The sequence below is a fragment of the Phyllobates terribilis genome, unplaced genomic scaffold (assembly GCF_046119375.1).
Source record: "Phyllobates terribilis strain yellow unplaced genomic scaffold, ASM4611937v1 Scaffold_12__6_contigs__length_324123572, whole genome shotgun sequence".
Taxonomy (NCBI): Eukaryota; Metazoa; Chordata; class Amphibia; order Anura; family Dendrobatidae; genus Phyllobates; species Phyllobates terribilis.
The window spans coordinates 96,962,998-96,982,463 of record NW_027362772.1 but is presented as its reverse complement, the minus strand read 5'-3'; the positions used below and the strand labels follow the sequence as shown (position 1 = coordinate 96,982,463).

Here is a 19,466-nt window from a genome sequence, read left to right as displayed (position 1 = left end):
GTACCAGTGAAGAACCTCCTACTTTATAATGTCCTTGCCTCATCCAACTCAAGAAATAAGATATATGTCGGACCTTGTAAACCAACCTCTAATCCAGGCCTTGCAGTGACCATGTTTAAACCAACCTGACTATTGTAGAGACCATCTCCAACCTGACTACCAACCTTGTCAAAACCTAAAGCCACAAATAATCCAGGCCTTGTAATCATCATGTCTAAACTAACCATCACCCCAGACCTTGTAGTGACCATCAATAAGCCACCCAACACAGCAGAACTTGTAAAATTCATATCTAAACCAACAACTAACCCAAATCTTGTAGTGACTATCTCCAAACATCAACCAAACCAGGGCTTCTGTAAACCATCCACCAACCCAGAACTTGTACTGACCATCTATATGTCATCAACCAACCCAGACCATCTCTATATCAGCTAACAACGCAGATCTTCTAATGGCCAGCTTTAAACCAGCCTCCAACCAAAACCCATATCAAAACCATTCATCAACACAGATGTTGCCATGAGTTTCTCTAAACCATCCACCAATTCATATGTTGTAGTGACCATCTTCAAACCAACCAACAACTGACCTACTGTAGATCTGGTAATGACAATGTGTAAACCAACTACCACCCCAGATCTTGAAATATCCAGATCTAAACCAACAACCAACCTTACAATGACCATCTCCAAACTGATCAACAGCCTTCTCATATTCATGGCTAAACCAACCAACCTAGAACTTTTAATGATGATGTCCAATTGAACCACCAACCCAAACCTTGTAGTGACCATCTCCAAACCTCAATCAAAGCAGGCATTCTGTAAATCCATGCACCAACCCAGATCTTGTAGTGACCACTTCTGAACCATCTACCAACCCAGACCATCTCTAAATCAACAACCAAATCCGACCGTATAATGACCACCTATATACCAGCCTCAAACTCAAACCCATTTCTAAACCATCCACCAACCCAGATGTTGTGGTGACCATCTCCAAACCAACCAACAACTGACTCAGACCTTGTAATGACCATGTGTAAACAAACCACCACCCCAGACCTTGTAATATCCATATCTAAACCAACAACCTTCTCATGTCTTAATCAGCCAACCTAGAATATTTAATGACCATGTCTAATTGAACCACCAACCCAAACCTTGTAGTAACCAATCTCCACAAAGGAATCAAAACAGGCATTCTGTAAACCATCCACCAACCCAAACCTTGTAGTGACCATCTCTAAGCCATCCACCGATCCAAATATTGTAGTGACCATCTCTAAACCAACCAACAACTGACTTAGATCTTGTATTGACCTTCTGTAAACCAACCACCACCCCAGACATTGAAATATCTATATCGAAAGCAACAACCCAGACCTTATAGTGACCATTTCCAAACTGATCAATAACCTTCTGATGACCAGGTCTAAACCAACCAACCTAGACATTTTAATGACTATGTCCAATTGAAACACCAATCCAAGCCTTGAAGGGATCATCTCCAAACATCAATCAAAATAGGCCTTCTGTAAACCATCCACCAACTCAGACCTTGTGGTGACCATCTATAAGCCATCCACCAACCCAGGCAATTTTTCAATCAACAACCAACTTCGACCTTGTGATGACCACCTGTAAACCAGCCTTCAACCTAAACCCATATCTAAACCCAGATATTCTAGTAACCATCTCCAAGCCAACCAACAACTGACCTAGACCTTGTAATGACCATGTGTTAACCATCCGCCAACCCAGCCTGTCCACTGACCATGCCTACAACCCTAACCAAGATTTTGTAATGACCATCTCTACCCTAACCACCAGCCTTATTTTAACCCTTTCTAAAGAGGCTATGACCACCAGAATTATTCAAACTGTTTCGGTCATGACTTTGTATCAGGAGGATGTGGTAGATACTCAGGTGATTTAGTGGACACCACTACATAAGATAGATGGTAATAGCAGGAAATTTGTTCTGTATGGACTGCAATTATTACAGAAATTCACCAGTAATTATAAGAGAGTAATGCTCCGCCATCTTTTCTCTCCCCCCATATCCATTGTCTGGATCCCATCAGTCATCTCTATCCATCAGCCCATTTGTCAGCACCACAAAAATTAGGGGAGCTGGCGCCAGGCGGCCATCTCTTCTTCAGCAGAGCTGCCTCTCGTTCTGCCATGACTGGGAATCCCCACATGAGGGTCTGCAAGCATCAAACACGGGAAGTCCCTCCACCCAGCAGGAGACCTCGCTCTCTCTGAAATCTTCCTCGGACAGTCAGCCTTTCTGCAGCCCGGGAGACCTGGGTGAGGCTATCCTAGATAGTCCATGTACCGATGTGTGTGAGAGGGCAAGAGGCGCTGCATGGCGTTCAGCAACCAAGCACCAAATACAGTTACATCCATCTAATAATAAAGAGCATGCTGCTATAACCTGGGCATCTCCTGTATATAATTATATATGTACAGCCGGTATAACCTGGGCATCTCCTGTATATAATTATATATGTACGGCTGCTATAACCTGGGCATCTCCTGTATATAATTATATATGTACAGCCGGTATAACCTGGGCATCTCCTGTATATAATTATATATGTACAGCTGGTATAACCTGGGCATCTCCTGTATATAATTATATATGTAGAGCTGCTATAACCTGGGCATCTCCTGTATATAATTATATATGTACAGCCGGTATAACCTGGGCATCTCCTGTATATAATTATATATGTACAGCCGGTATAACCTGGACATCTCCTGTATATAATTATATATGTACAGCTGCTATAACCTGGGCATCTCCTGTATATAATTATATATGTACAGCTGGTATAACCTGGGCATCTCCTGTATATAATTATATATGTACAGCTGCTATAACCTGGGCATCTCCTGTATATAATTATATATGTACAGCCAGTATAACCTGGGCATCTCCTGTATATAATTATATATGTACGGCTGCTATAACCTGGGCATCTCCTGTATATAATTATATATGTACAGCTGGTATAACCTGGGCATCTCCTGTATATAATTATATATGTACAGCCAGTATAACCTGGGCATCTCCTGTATATAATTATATATGTACAGCTGGTATAACCTGGACATCTCCTGTATATAATTATATATGTACAGCCGGTATAACCTGGGCATCTCCTGTATATAATTATATATGTACAGCTGGTATAACCTGGGCATCTCCTGTATATAATTATATATGTACAGCTGGTGTAACCTGGGCATCTCCTGTATATAATTATATATGTACAGCTGGTGTAACCTGGGTATCTCCTGTATATAATTATATATGTACAGCCGGTATAACCTGGGCATCTCCTGTATATAATGATATATGTACAGCCGGTATAACCTGGGTATCTCCTGTATATAATTATATATGCACAGCTGGTATAACCTGGGCATCTCCTGTATATAATGATATATGTACAGCCGGTATAACCTGGGTATCTCCTGTATATAATTATATATGTACAGCTGGTATAACCTGGGCATCTCCTGTATATAATTATATATGTACAGCTGGTATAACCTGGGCATCTCCTGTATATAATTATATATGTACAGCTGGTGTAACCTGGGCATCTCCTGTATATAATTATATATGTACAGCTGCTATAACCTGGGCATCTCCTGTATATAATTATATATGTAGAGCTGCTATAACCTGGGCATCTCCTGTATATAATTATATATGTAGAGCTGCTATAACCTGGGCATCTCCTGTATATAATTATATATGTACAGCCGGTATAACCTGGGCATCTCCTGTATATAATTATATATGTAGAGCTGCTATAACCTGGGCATCTCCTGTATATAATTATATATGTAGAGCTGCTATAACCTGGGCATCTCCTGTATATAATTATATATGTACAGCCGGTATAACCTGGGCATCTCCTGTATATAATTATATATGTACAGCTGCTATAACCTGGGCATCTCCTGTATATAATTATATATGTACAGCTGCTATAACCTGGGCATCTCCTGTATATAATTATATATGTACAGCCAGTATAACCTGGGCATCTCCTGTATATAATTATATATGTACGGCTGCTATAACCTGGGCATCTCCTGTATATAATTATATATGTACAGCTGGTATAACCTGGGCATCTCCTGTATATAATTATATATGTACAGCCAGTATAACCTGGGCATCTCCTGTATATAATTATATATGTACAGCTGGTATAACCTGGACATCTCCTGTATATAATTATATATGTACAGCCGGTATAACCTGGGCATCTCCTGTATATAATTATATATGTACAGCTGGTATAACCTGGGCATCTCCTGTATATAATTATATATGTACAGCTGGTGTAACCTGGGCATCTCCTGTATATAATTATATATGTACAGCTGGTGTAACCTGGGTATCTCCTGTATATAATTATATATGTACAGCCGGTATAACCTGGGCATCTCCTGTATATAATGATATATGTACAGCCGGTATAACCTGGGTATCTCCTGTATATAATTATATATGCACAGCTGGTATAACCTGGGCATCTCCTGTATATAATGATATATGTACAGCCGGTATAACCTGGGTATCTCCTGTATATAATTATATATGTACAGCTGGTATAACCTGGGCATCTCCTGTATATAATTATATATGTACAGCTGGTATAACCTGGGCATCTCCTGTATATAATTATATATGTACAGCTGGTGTAACCTGGGCATCTCCTGTATATAATTATATATGTACAGCTGCTATAACCTGGGCATCTCCTGTATATAATTATATATGTAGAGCTGCTATAACCTGGGCATCTCCTGTATATAATTATATATGTAGAGCTGCTATAACCTGGGCATCTCCTGTATATAATTATATATGTACAGCCGGTATAACCTGGGCATCTCCTGTATATAATTATATATGTAGAGCTGCTATAACCTGGGCATCTCCTGTATATAATTATATATGTAGAGCTGCTATAACCTGGGCATCTCCTGTATATAATTATATATGTACAGCCGGTATAACCTGGGCATCTCCTGTATATAATTATATATGTACAGCTGCTATAACCTGGGCATCTCCTGTATATAATTATATATGTACAGCTGCTATAACCTGGGCATCTCCTGTATATAATTATATATGTACAGCTGCTATAACCTGGGCATCTCCTGTATATAATTATATATATACAGCTGGTATAACCTGGGCATCTCCTGTATATAATTATATATGTACAGCTGGTATAACCTGGGTATCTCCTGTATATAATTATATATGTACAGCTGGTATAACCTGGGTATCTCCTGTATATAATGATATATGTACAGCTGGTATAACCTGGGTATCTCCTGTATATAATGATATATGTACAGCTGCTATAACCTGGACATCTCCTGTATATAATGATATATGTACAGCTGCTATAACCTGGACATCTCCTGTATATAATGATATATGTACAGCTGCTATAACCTGGACATCTCCTGTATATAATGATATATGCACCGCTGGTATAACCTGGGCATCTCCTGTATATAATGATATATGCACAGCTGCTATAACCTGGGCATTTTCTGTATATAATGATATATGTACAGCTGGTATAACCTGGGCATTTCCTGTATATAATGATATATGTACAGCTGGTATAACCTGGGCATTTCCTGTATATAATGATATATGTACAGCTGGTATAACCTGGGCATCTCCTGTATATAATTATATATGTACAGCCGGTATAACCTGGGTATCTCCTGTATATAATTATATATGTACAGCCGGTATAACCTGGGCATCTCCTGTATATAATGATATATGTACAGCTGGTATAATCTGGGCATCTCCTGTATATAATTATATATGTACAGCTGGTATAACCTGGCATCTCCTGTATATAATTATATATGTGCAGCTGGTATAACCTGGGTATCTCCTGTATATAATGATATATGTGCAGCTGGTATAACCTGGGCATCTCCCGTATATAATTATATATGTACAGCAGCTATAACCTGGGCATCTCCTGTATATAATTATATATGTACAGCTGCTATAACCTGGGCATTTTCTGTATATAATGATATATGTACAGCTGGTATAACCTGGGCATTTCCTGTATATAATGATATATGTACAGCTGGTATAACCTGGGCATTTCCTGTATATAATGATATATGTACAGCTGGTATAACCTGGGCATCTCCTGTATATAATGATATATGTACAGCTGGTATAACCTGGGCATCTCCTGTATATAATGATATATGTACAGCTGGTATAACCTGGGCATCTCCTGTATATAATTATATATGTACAGCTGGTATAACCTGGGTATCTCCTGTATATAATGATATATGTACAGCCGGTATAACCTGGGCATCTAATGTATATAATTATATATGTACAGCTGGTATAACCTGGGCATCTCCTGTATATAATTATATATGTACAGCTGGTATAACCTGGACATCTCCTGTATATAATTATATATGTACAGCTGGTATAACCTGGGCATCTCCTGTATATAATTATATATGTACAGCTGCTATAACCTGGGCATCTCCTGTATATAATGATATATGTGCAGCTGGTATAACCTAGGCATCTGCTGTATATAATGATATATGTGCAGCTGGTATAACCTGGACATCTCCTGTATATAATTATATATGTACAGCTGGTATAACCTGGGCATCTCCTGTATATAATTATATATGTACAGCCGGTATAACCTGGGCATCTCCTGTATATAATTATATATGTACAGTTGGTATAACCTGGGCATCTCCTGTATATAATTATATATGTACAGCTGGTATAACCTGGGCATCTCCTGTATATAATTATATATGTACAGCTGCTATAACCTGGACATCTCCTGTATATAATTATATATGTACAGCCGGTATAACCTGGGCATCTCCTGTATATAATTATATATGTACAGCAGGTATAACCTGGGTATCTCCTGTATATAATTATATATGTACAGCTGGTATAACCTGGGTATCTCCTGTATATAATGATATATGTACAGCCGGTATAACCTGGGCATCTCCTGTATATAATTATATATGTACAGTTGGTATAACCTGGGCATCTCCTGTATATAATTATATATGTACAGCTGGTATAACCTGGACATCTCCTGTATATAATTATATATGTACAGCTGGTATAACCTGGGCATCTCCTGTATATAATTATATATGTACAGCTGCTATAACCTGGGCATCTCCTGTATATAATGATATATGTGCAGCTGGTATAACCTGGACATCTCCTGTATATAATTATATATGTACAGCTGGTATAACCTGGGCATCTCCTGTATATAATTATATATGTACAGCTGGTATAACCTGGGCATCTCCTGTATATAATGATATGGATGATGCTGGTATAACCTGGGCTTTGCTTGCTTGTCTGGGATCAGTCATGTTCAGGCCAGGAATACTCTTCTGTATTTGCACATTTCCCGGTGAATAATGCAGGATGCGAATCAAAGTGCAGAGGAGCTCGCTGCTGAGAGGCGGCCATTCATTATTCAGTGCCGGATTGTATGAATGAGCCGAGCTCCTCGGGGGATTCATTCATAGACTTTATGAAACAAGCAGCGTTAACTCTCCACCTGCAGCTGTAATAATAATAATACAGAATGTGATAATTATAATAATTCATCTATAATAGACGGGGGCCGCTGCATAAATACCCAGGTTGTTGCTTTACTTTCCATTGTCTTCTTCTTGGAGTGTATGGAAAATGCCATAGAGATACAATGACTCTGGAGCTGATCTGCTCCGCTGTAGCCGAGCCACTCCGTGCCATGATCCTGCCGGACATGGTATAATTTGTCATCAGGGGCCCCCAAGAAATCCACAGAGAAATGAGGCTTTGAGTAATGTGGCTAAAAATACTACAGCATTGAATATATGGGTATCTGCAGGGGCGTACACTGTGGAGGGAGGGTCCCATAGCAAAATACATATGACCCTTCCCATGCTTGACAGCTTCGATGTCCAACTGCGGAGCCAGGACCACTTTACTCCCAGGGAGCGAGGACCTCCTAATCCTTACACCTCTCCTATAGCTTTTATAATGCAGATCCTTGTGGGAGGTCCTGGGACAAAAAAGGACCCGCCCTTGAGGAGCAATATTGGGACTTAATGAGGGCTGGTTGTCCCGGGGTATGTCTCTTTGTTTGGAAATAGCAGAAGGCTTCCTGTGACCACTGGTGGTGGGCGGTGGTTAGTGAACAACCCCTTTAAAATCAGTAGGGGACGTGATTGTCTATCAGGATATTGACACATGGAGTCAACGTCCTTTTATTGTTCTCTCATAGATTGTCATCACCCGTGTTTCACGTTTGAAACCGAGGCGGCGTCGGTGGAGTTCCCTCAAGAGAAGATCTTTGGGATGAAGAGTCCGCCTTGTCACCCGACCTCCATGTGCAAGGCTGTGGTTAGGGGTCTGAAGGGCAATCATCCGGTGCAGTGGGAAATTGCATTCGATATCCAGAAACTTTTCAGGGAACGGGAGAACAGAGACGACGATGAGAGCGACCTGTGGAACGAGACATTTCATCATTTGTCGGCCAAGTCCATCATTCGAGACTTTGAGCAGTTGGTTGAGAGAGAAAGTGAGATCGAACATGGTAATGAGAGATGCAGACCTCATCATAAGGCCCCCAAATCTCACGTCACCCCCTATTTACTGTAGTACAAAGCTCCTCACTGGTAGCTGGTAGACACTTTTGATTTTTGCAGCTTCCAAGAAAAGACAAACCGGTCTCTATATGAAGAGGCACCACAGCAAAAGTAGCGTTAGTATTAGCAAAATAATAGCAGGAGATCCCAAGCAACCAACCTCCCCACAATATGCACTGATAGACCCCAACAGTTCAGCCATATTAACTATTCAAAGCCGGTGCTCCAGGGGTTGCAGTGATGGCCAAAGGTTGAGCAGTGGTGTGGCTGAAGGCCCAGGTCTCCTAAGGTGGACCAGTGGTGTCAATGAAGACCGGGGCACCAGAGGTGGAGTAGTGGTGTCGGTGATAGCCAGGGTTCCAGATGTGCGGCAGTGGTGTCAATGAAGACTAAGGAACCAGAAGTAGAGCAGTGGTGTCGGTGATGGACAGTACTCCAGAAGTGGATCAGTGGTGTCAATGAAGGCTGGGGCACCAGAGGTGGAGCAGTGGTGTCAATGAAGGCTGGGGCACCAGAGGTGGAGCAGTGGTGTCGGTGATGGCCGAGGCTCCAGAGGTGGAACAGTGGTGTCGGTGATGGCCAGGGCTTCAGAGGTGGAACAGTTGTGATGGTGATAGCTGGGGCTTCAGAGGTGGAACAGTAGTGATGGTGATAGCCGGGGCTCCAGAGGTAAAACAGTGATGATGGTGATAGCCGGGGCTTCAGAGGTGGAACAGTGGTGATGGTGATAGCTGGGGCTCCAGAGGTGGAACAGTGGTGATGGTGATAGCCGGGGCTTCAGAGGTGGAACAGTAGTGATGGTGATAGCCGGGGCTCCAGAGGTGGAACAGTAGTGATGGTGATAGCCGGGGCTCCAGAGGTGGAACAGTAGTGATGGTGATAGCCGGGGCTCCAGAGGTGGAACAGTAGTGATGGTGATAGCCGGGGCTTCAGAGGTGGAACAGTAGTGATGGTGATAGCCGGGGCTCCAGAGGTGGAACAGTGGTCATGGTGATAGCCGGGGCTTCAGAGGTGGAACAGTAGTGATAGTTATAGCCGGGGCTTCAGAGGTGGAACAGTGGTGATGGTGATAGCCGGGGCTTCAGAGGTGGAACAGTGGTGATGGTGATATCCGGGGCTCCAGAGGTGGAACAGTGGTGATGGTGATAGCCGAGGCTTCAAAGGTGGAACAGTGGTGATGGTGATAGCCGGGGCTCCAGAGGTGAAACAGTGGTGATGGTGATAGCCGGGGCTTCAGAGGTGGAACAGTAGTGATGGTGATAGCCGGGGCTCCAGAGGTGGAACAGTGGTGATGGTGATAGCCGGGGCTTCAGAGGTGGAACAGTGGTGATGGTGATAGCCGGGGCTTCAGAGGTGGAACAGTAGTGATGGTGATAGCCGGAGCTCCAGAGGTGGAGCAGGGGTGTCAGTGATGGCTAGGGTTCCAGGGGTGGAACAGTGGTGATGGTGATAGCAGGGGCTCCAGAGGTGGGACAGGGATGTCGGTGAAGGCCAGGGGCTCCAGAGGTGGAACAGTGGTGTTGGTGATGGCTGAGGCTCTAGAGGTGAAGCAGTGATGACCTTGCTCTCCAGAGATGGAGCAGTGGTGTTGGTTACAGCCAGGGCTCTAGAGGTAGAGCAGTAGTGTCTGTGATGACCGTGGCTCTAGAGGTGAAGCATTGGTGTCATTGATGGTCGAGACTCCAGAGGTGGAGCAGTGGTGTCGGTGATGGCCCGGGTCTCCGGAGGTGGAGCAGTGGTGTCGGTGATGGCCCGGGTCTCCGGAGGTGGAGCAGTAGTGTCTGTGATGGCCGTGGCTCTAGAGGTGGAGCAGTGGTGTCGGTGATGGCCCGGGTCTCCGGAGGTGGAGCAGTGGTGTCGGTGATGGCCCGGGTCTCCGGAGGTGGAGCAGTGGTGTCGGTGATGGCCCGGGTCTCCGGAAGTGGAGCAGTGGTGTCTGTGATGGCCGTGGCTCTAGAGGTGGAGCAGTGGTGTCGGTGATGGCCCGGGTCTCCGGAGGTGGAGCAGTGGTGTCGGTGATGGCCCGGGTCTCTGGAGGTGGAGCAGTGGTGTCGGTGATGGCCCGGGTCTCCGGAAGTGGAGCAGTGGTGTCTGTGATGGCCGTGGCTCTAGAGGTGGAGCAGTGGTGTCGGTGATGGCCCGGGTCTCCGGAGGTGGAGCAGTGGTGTCGGTGATGGCCCGGGTCTCTGGAGGTGGAGCAGTGGTGTCGGTGATGGCCCGGGTCTCCGGAAGTGGAGCAGTGGTGTCTGTGATGGCCGTGGCTCTAGAGGTGGAGCAGTGGTGTCGGTGATGGCCCGGGTCTCCGGAGGTGGAGCAGTGGTGTCGGTGATGGCCCGGGTCTCCGGAGGTGAAGCAGTGGTGTCGTTGATGGCATGAAGCTCCCAGCGTCGTCCTCTCTACAGACCATTAATATTTCATGCAGTGTTTTCTCAGTTACTTTGTTCTCAGATTTCAGATGTTGAGTTGAGATCTCACAGGTTCAGCACAACAGACAAAGGTCAAAAAAGTCTAGACCCCAATCTCCAACTATTATGCAGTCTGCTGCTCCCTGTTATCAGCCTCCCCAGCCTGGCTATATTCAGGATTAGTTGCATCACCAAATCCCTTTGATCATGTCACAAATATCCAGTGCTGAGAACCTGGAGACATTTAGGCCTCAGCCTTGGGTGTACACTAAGCTGAGCCTAAAGTCCCTAAACTTTGTGCCCCCCTCATTGTCTAATAATCCTACCAGTAAACCGTCACGTTTCCTACTATTCCAGATTATATGGAAGACCCCTAAAATAAGGAGAGTCCAACTGGATGAGATGTGGGGGAGATACTGTGCCTGTCACTGTGGATGTCATTATGGGCACGGGCGTAACCACCAGGGGTTCAGAGGTGGCAGTGGTACCCTGGCCATGGAGCCTCGAGGCCCAAATTGTCCCTTTGGGGATGTTGGAGGCCCTATTGCAGATTTTGTATTGATGCTCAAGAGCTACAAGATACAGCACTGATTACGAGATGACTGTGGCTGTCGTTATGTGGTCTCTTTGGCTGTAGCTATGGGGTCTCTGTGGATGTAGTTATGGGGACACTGTGGCTGTCATGAGGTGGGATATTTTGAGGCACAGGGCCACCCCCCCGGTGATATTCTGTGAGGGTCCTATATGTGTCTGGCTGTGATGATCTGACGCTGGAGGAGCGGGGAGGGTCCGTCTCTTCTCTCATCTCCTCGCCCGCGTTGATTCTGGCGCCTCTTTATTATCATGACTTTCCCCATCTTCATATCAGGATTTCTCTGTATGAAATATTCATACGCTGTAATCTCAGACAGCGGCCGCCGGGTGTCAGGATCTCCTCTGTCTGGATGATAGCGCGGTGTTGCTAGATCTGCTGCATCTTGCTGACAACCAGTCTGGTTTCCATTACAGCTGGCACTGGGTTGTCGCCCACCTTCCCCGGGGTCCTCAGTTGCCGGTCTTCCTAGTCATCCAATGGCCCATCATATACCGAGCCACATCTAGGCAAATCCACTGAGTGCGCCCCACAGGTGACCAGGAATCATCCCCCTCACATCAGGTCTCGTATCCGCCGTCACCGACCTCCTTGTGCTTCCCCTGTAGGTGTTGGACGCCGCTTCCAGCTCAACGCCATTAACGCCAGCAAGGCCTGTAATGTCATCAGCAAGTACACGGCGTTTGTTCCTGTAGACCTCAGCAGCAACTCGTACCTGCCCAGCGTGGTGGAGTACGCCAACACAGGTAACAGCGCAACGCTCTGCAGGAACGTAATGCTCTGCACGAACATGCCGCTCCACCTGTTGCAACTCATGCTGCTCCCCTCCAGGGTTTATTTATCCTACCTTTGTTTTTGGCTTTTTCTGTACCAATTCACACAACTTACATGTCTCCTGCCTCCACGTCTCCCACCTTTCACCTCTCCCATCCTTTACATCTGCACGTATCCCACCCTTCACCATTCCTAACCTCACATCTCCCACCCTTCACATCTTTCACCCCTCAACTTTTCTATCAAAATGTTTCCCAACCTTGACCCGTTTTACGCTTCACGTCTCCCACCCGTCACCTTTCCTACCCTCACATCTCCCACCCTCCACCTGTCCCACCCTCCACGTTTCCCACCTTTGACCTGTTTCACCCTCCACGTCTCCCACCCGCCACCCTTCCCACCCTGCACCTTTCCTACCCTCACTTGTCCCACCCTTCACCTCTCCCACTCTTCACCTCTCCCGCCCTTCCTGCCCTCCACCTCTCCCGATCTCCACCTCTCTCTCCCTTTCTGCCCTCCGCCTCTCCCAACCTCCACCTCTCTCGCCCTTCCTGCCCTCCACCTCTCCCACCCTTCACCTCTCCTGCCCTTCACCTCTCTCGCCCTTCCTGCCCTCCACCTCTCCCCATCTCCACCTCTCCCGCCCTTCACCTCTCTCGCCCTTCCTGCCCTCCACCTCTCCCGATCTCCACCTCTCCTGACCTCCACCTCTCTCTCCCTTCCTGCCTTCCACCTCTCCCGCCCTTCACCTCTCTCGCCCTCCACCTCTCCCGATCTCCACCTCTCCTGACCTCCACCTCTCTCGCCCTTCCTGCCCTCCACCTCTCCCGACCTCCACCTCTCTCGCCCTTCCTGCCCTCCACCTCTCCCGACCTCCACCTCTCTCTCTCTTCCTGCCCTCCACCTCTCCCACTCTCCATGTCACCCATCCTCCATCTCTGCCACCCCCATGTCTCCAGCACCCGTCTGTCCGTCTGTGTTAACTGTGAGTCTCTCGTCTGGTCCTTTCTCTCTCTGTCTTTGTCCGGAGGCCTCTCGCACTGACTGAGGAGGATGCCCTCATTCCCTGCTAGGTGCCGCTCTCAAACAGGGCTCTCAGCGCAGCTTAAGCTCCGGGAGTCGCCGCCTGCGAGGATTCTCTATCGGACTGGGCCGATCGCAGTCATCGTGTGTGTCCGACTCTTCAGAGGATCGATTCTACAGTAAGAACCCGTTGCTGTGATAATTTATCTTAATTTTGTCCTGGGGGGGGGCTGTTTCTTATTGCAGAGATCCACAGGAAATGTAACTGGAGCAAAAATATGCAAATTAGATCTCCTCCAGAAGTAAAACTCCAATCTCTGAAGCCCCTTGTGTCTGTAGCCGCCCTGTACGAGCTGAGAGGAGCTCACATTGTGCGGACCTGATAAATGATAGAATTCTGGCCACCAACTGTGACCAATAGGGGGCGCTCAATGCACAGAGTTTATAAATCCAGGTGAGCGCTCCCCCCCAATGGCTGCTGCAGGTAAACAGGTCATGTGGGGTCTTCTCCTGCAAGGGGCAACACATGTGGGTTTTATAATGCTGCCCACAGACAAGAATGAAGAGCAGCGGGTAAAGTCAGCATGACGGGGGAGGTGCAGATCAATAAATGCTGGCTGGTAACATGGTCGTTCTCCTTCAGATGTAGACGAGTGCGCCATTTCGCCCTGCACCACGCCAGTGTCCTCGGGATGGGAGCGCTGCAGCTTTCCACAAGGTGAGAGCCATGAAGCCTGCAGAGCACGGTGACGGCGGAGTCGTGTCTGCAACTGTCCTCATAGGAAGCCATTGGTGTTGTGACCGCAATTTCCTGCACCGGCCCTTTAAATGACTGCCCCCGTGTCGTTTTTGTTTTTCAGCTGCCCCCCGCAGTCCGTCCGTGTCTTCGGCCCACTCTCAGAGGTCCATCGAGAGTCTGTTTGCCGCCAGGTAACCCGCGCTCAGATGCAGATCCCCCCATTCGCTCCAGCAGGACTCCTGATTTGTCGTCTTGTCGTAGGTTGAGCCTCAATAAGACGAGACTTCTGACCCGAGCCGCCAAAGGATTCATGATAAAATCCCCCGGAAAAAGCAGCGAGGAAAGCGACAGCGAGAAGAACACCGACTACCTGCCCCTGGTGAGTGCCGGGGTCCTCGGAGGACGGCCTCTCGGCCCGAAGATCACCGTCCCCCCTTCTTTACTGACCGCTGGTTTTGGTGTCGTCCCTCCCGTAGGTCACGCTGCAGTTGGCTTGTGGCGCTTTCCTAATGAACCAGGCCTTTGCCGATGCGGCAAACATCCCGATGGACAAACTCAAGTGGACGTCTCCGTTCACGAGTCACCGATCTGCTCTGAGTCCCATGTCTCATGGTTCTTCTCCTTCACGTAAGGACCCCGGACCCTCTGCAGCGGGCACGGGACAGTTTCTTGCACCGGACGACGACCATCACACCACAATGAACGGATTTGGTGAAGATGTCTGCCAGCAGCCGTCGCGAACACGCCACCTCTCCAGCAGCGCCTTGGACAGTCCCTCCCGATCCGCAAAGTCTGAGAACGAACTGACGCTCCCCATCCTGCCCGTGCGCCGCTTTTCTTCTCCCGACAGCGCCCAAGACTCTGCCTCCATTCACACAGACAGCGGATTGGGGTCGGAGTCCGATGGCGCAGAGGTCCAGTCGTGGATGGAGAGCATTGAGGAGCAGCGCAGGTCACATCCAGAAAGCATGATCTGGGCCACCGCTGTTGCCCTGGCCTGGCTCGAGAACAACTCCGCCGCTTACTTCATTGAGTGGGAGCTACTGGCCGCCAAGGCTGACCGGTGGCTGTGCCGGCAAAAGATCCCTGAGGGACGCACGCTGGCCACCGTCAAGTCCGCCGCGCAGCAGCTCTTCGTGTTGCTCCGACATTGGGATGAAAACTTGCAGTTCAACGTCCTGTGTTACAACCCGAGCAGCGTGTAGCGGACGGGACGACGACGCTGGGGTGTCCTGAACCCCCAGACTGTGTGTTGTGATATGGCTGTGTCGTGAAGAGTTGTATCAGTGCTACTAGTGGCGGAGGCACCAGGAGAGGACGCTGCCGGTGGCACCGCTAAGGGAGATTAAAGGGGACCTCCTGCCGTGTAAGGGTCAGACAGGCGTGCCACCTGGCGCAGTGGAAGCCACCAGTAGTTAGGGCCTGTTTGCATGTTAGTCCCATGGTGGGGGCGCCGGGCACTGATACCGTCCATCTGTGTACTTCTACGTGTGCTCTGCAATCCGCGCATGGTCTTTTGCCCCTCCGTGCTCATGGTGGTCTGTCCCACCCTTTTCTGGTGCCGTACCCGTCATCCCCGGTTATATGGGGGTCTTCCAGCTTTGTAGGTGTGAGTATGAGCTGCGGGGTCTGTCCAGTCTGTGGTTGGAGACGGCATCCGATACCTCGTCGTGCCCGCTCCCGTCTTCTCCGTTAGAACGTCCTGAATGTAAACAGCCACGTGATATTCTGTGTACTGTGGGGTCCTTATTGGGGGGGATATAACTTGCAGGAATGTGGGATCAGCTCTATGCATGGGGTCCTGGGCTTTTCTTGTGTTTTGAGGTTGACTCGTTGAAGTTTTATTTTTTTCGTCATCTGTGCGTTTCGGGTGATTTTTCTTTTTGTGAGGGGAAAAGGAGGGGGGGGGGGTTATTGAAGCTGCACATCAGATCTACTTTCTAGTTTTGTGATCTAATATGTCCTGATCTGTGCACATTCACTCCAACGCGTTTCACGACTTTCTCACTATGAGGAAGGATTGTACACAAACCGTCTTCCTGTATCACACGCCGAGTGCACATTGTAACATTTGTGTAAGTCAGATGTCAAGATACAAGGATGGACGGACGGATGGAAGATGAACGAAGGATGGATGGAAGATGGACGAAGGATGGATGGAAGATGGACGAAGGATGGATGGAAGATGGACGAAGGATGGATGGAAGATGGACGAAGGATGGATGGAAGATGAACGAAGGATGGATGGAAGATGGACAAAGGATGGATGGAAGATGGACAAAGGATGGATGGAAGATGGACAAAGGATGGATGGAAGATGGACAAAGGATGGATGGAAGATGGACAAAGGATGGATGGAAGATGGACAAAGGATGGATGGAAGATGGACAGACGAGTGGAAGATGAATGGAGGATTGATGGAAGATGGACGGGTGGATGTATGATGTATGGATGGAAGATGGATGCACGGATGGAAGATGGACGGATGGGAGATGGACTGATGGGAGATGGACTGATGGGAGATGGACTGATGGGGGATGGATGGAAGATGGACGGATGGATGGATGGAAGATGGACGGATGGATGGATGGAAGATGGACGGATGGATGGAAGATAATAGATTCTCATGCCTTTACACTACTCACCAGTATACATGTGCACCGCGCTGGAGGGTGGAAAATCATCCTGTTCCCATAGGAGGCTCACTGAGGACATTCTTGGCACCGCCACCTTGCCACTTGCTGGTTGTAAGGAGTCAGGACTATGAGTCACGTGATTAGCGGGAGCAATCCATCTTATCCTCCAATTCAGTGTTATTGAAGCGTCAGGTCGTGGGTGGATGAGGAGAACTTGTGAAGCGACCATTGTGCTCCGTACACAGGCATAGTTAGTCGATCAGCATGGTGGGGGGCAAATACATGAGTGGGCCCCCAACCCACGTGACTATATATAGTGGGTATAATGGGCCCCTCGGCTGACGACGATGCTGTTACCGAATAGAAATCACTATACAAAGACGGATATCACCGCCATACGGTGACCGTATAACAGATACCAGTTCAGCAGAACATATTAAGAAATGACAGTACAGTTATAGATAGAAACTCACAGCTGGATACAACTGTAGCAAACCCGCAGCTGTGAGAAGTTTTAGGGCAGCTCTTTATAGTGGAGGTAAATGAGAATGTTACTATTAGAAAGCAAGCGGAGGTATTGAAAACAGTAAAAAATAGAAACATAAATCTATGACAATTATACAAGGATTACACTTCATCTCTCCACACCGGAAAACGCTAATCCCACGACTGAATGTGCATCAGATGACGCTGCGCCCCGGGGGTCTCCGCTGAGCGCGCTGCCGGCCGATCCCGTCTGGCACATCCATGATGTCTCCAGGACTTAATCCATCTCTCGAGCCGCCGTCCGGCCGCACCCTCGCGCCGCGCCACCGTCCGGCCGCGCCCTCGCGCCGTGCCACCGTCCGGCCTCGCGCCGCGCCACCGTCCGGCCGTGCCCTCGCGGCGCGTCACCGTCCGGCCGCGCCCTCGCGCCCCGCCACTGTCCGGCCACGCCCTCGCGCCCCGCCACTGTCCGGCCGCGCCCCGCCACCGTCCGGCTGCGCCCTCGCGCCGTGCCACCGTCCGGCCGCGCCCTCGCGCCGCGCCATCGTCCGGCCGCGCCCTCGCGGTGCGTCACCGTCCGGCCGCGCCCTCGCGGTGCGTCACCGTCCGGCCGCGCCCTCGCGGTGCGTGACCGTCCGGCCGCGCCCTCGCGCCTTCTGTTCATTCAGCTTGGTTCCTACCATGGCTGTGAGAGGATTCAGCATCAGGTATTATAGATTCTGAGTATTATTCTATTTTTGTCGCCATCAAAAAAGATTCTGGATCTTGTTTCATCAGATTTCTGTTCAGTAAAGTGATATTTTGTGAACAACCCGAGTAACTTGTCATTCATAAGGCACAGAACTGTCACATGAAGAAAAGTATGTGCCCCCCACATCCACCTCCGGGGGCTTCTCTGTCCTCATCTACATCCATAGACATTAATATGGAGAAAGGCATGTGCCCCCCACATCCAGCTCCGGGGGCTTCTCTGTCCTCATCTACATCCATAGACATTAATATGGAGAAAGGCATGTGCCCCCCACATCCACCTCCAAGGGCTTCTCTGTCCTCCTCTTTATCCATAGACATTAATATGGAGAAAAGTATATTGTTATATTGTTCAGTCCTTTCAGGCGCTGGCGAGGCGGGCGCCTTATTTGCCGCCTGCTCTACAATGTGCCGGTAACGTCCCGTCGTCACCTCTTCTCTCATCTCTGCTGGACCCCAGAATTGTGGATCCTACAGATCTCGGTATCTGCTGATCAAAGCTCCGGCCGCCGCCTGGCGACTATTTTTACTCTCTTGCTCTTTTCGCGGGGCCTGAGTCATCCCTGCTGTTGTGTTTTTGTGCCGGCGTCGTACTGTACTATTGTTATAAACACACAAGATGGCACAGATCGGCTGCCGTAATGTAGTCACTCAGGTACCAGACATGAGGCAGACCCCGGCGTCTGCTCCCACCGCCGCCGGAGCTGTCAGTCATCCGACAGGCGAAGGGGCGGCCTGGTACAAAATGTTCATCTCAGTTTTATTTAGAAACAGAGAAAAAAAAAAAAGTTGCAAATAACTAAATTATCAGGAAACTGTAAAGAAAACCTGGCACCAGGGATGCCACCGTCAATGTAGACCATCTGTGCCATCAGAGCTGAGCACATGACTCACAAACATTCCCCTAATCGACCCCCAAAGTGCCAGTCATGGAAAGGAAGAAGAAGGCGCAGCGCACCAAGATGCAGAAGAACCAGAGGTTGTCCTGTCAAAACTGCAGGCGGTGTCCGAGGCCATGTTCTCCGCTGAGAGGTTGAAGGCAGATGTGAAAATCACATAAGGTGATGGCATATATCTAGGTCCGACCTCTGAGACCCCCACGATCCCGAGAATGAGGGAGGTGCCCATCACACACACAGACTGCTCCCCATGTTCACCCCCCCATACACAGACTGCTCCCCATGCCCTCCATATACAGGCTGCTCCCCATGTTCCCCCCATACAGACTGCTCCCCATATCCCCTATACTACTCTTCATGTTCCCCCTAAACACAGACTGCGCCCCATGTTCCACTCATACACAGACTAATTCCCATGTTCCCC

General features: G+C 48.3%; 1 protein-coding gene across 3 annotated transcripts in view; it reads left to right on the top strand.

Annotated features, from left to right (window-relative positions):
* Positions 1-16,721, top strand: part of VWA5B1 (von Willebrand factor A domain containing 5B1) — a 108,968-nt gene extending 92,247 nt beyond the window's left edge. For all 3 annotated transcript variants that reach the window (XM_073656213.1, XM_073656212.1, XM_073656214.1), the window contains exons 15-22: positions 2,090-2,318; positions 8,375-8,686; positions 12,344-12,481; positions 13,583-13,711; positions 14,176-14,250; positions 14,393-14,462; positions 14,533-14,650; positions 14,748-16,721. In XM_073656213.1, coding sequence (XP_073512314.1) covers positions 2,090-2,318; positions 8,375-8,686; positions 12,344-12,481; positions 13,583-13,711; positions 14,176-14,250; positions 14,393-14,462; positions 14,533-14,650; positions 14,748-15,476 — 1,800 coding nt within the window. In that variant the 3' untranslated portion in view covers positions 15,477-16,721. The remainder of the gene's footprint in view (positions 1-2,089; positions 2,319-8,374; positions 8,687-12,343; positions 12,482-13,582; positions 13,712-14,175; positions 14,251-14,392; positions 14,463-14,532; positions 14,651-14,747) is intronic.
* Positions 16,722-19,466: the final 2,745 nt, after the last annotated feature.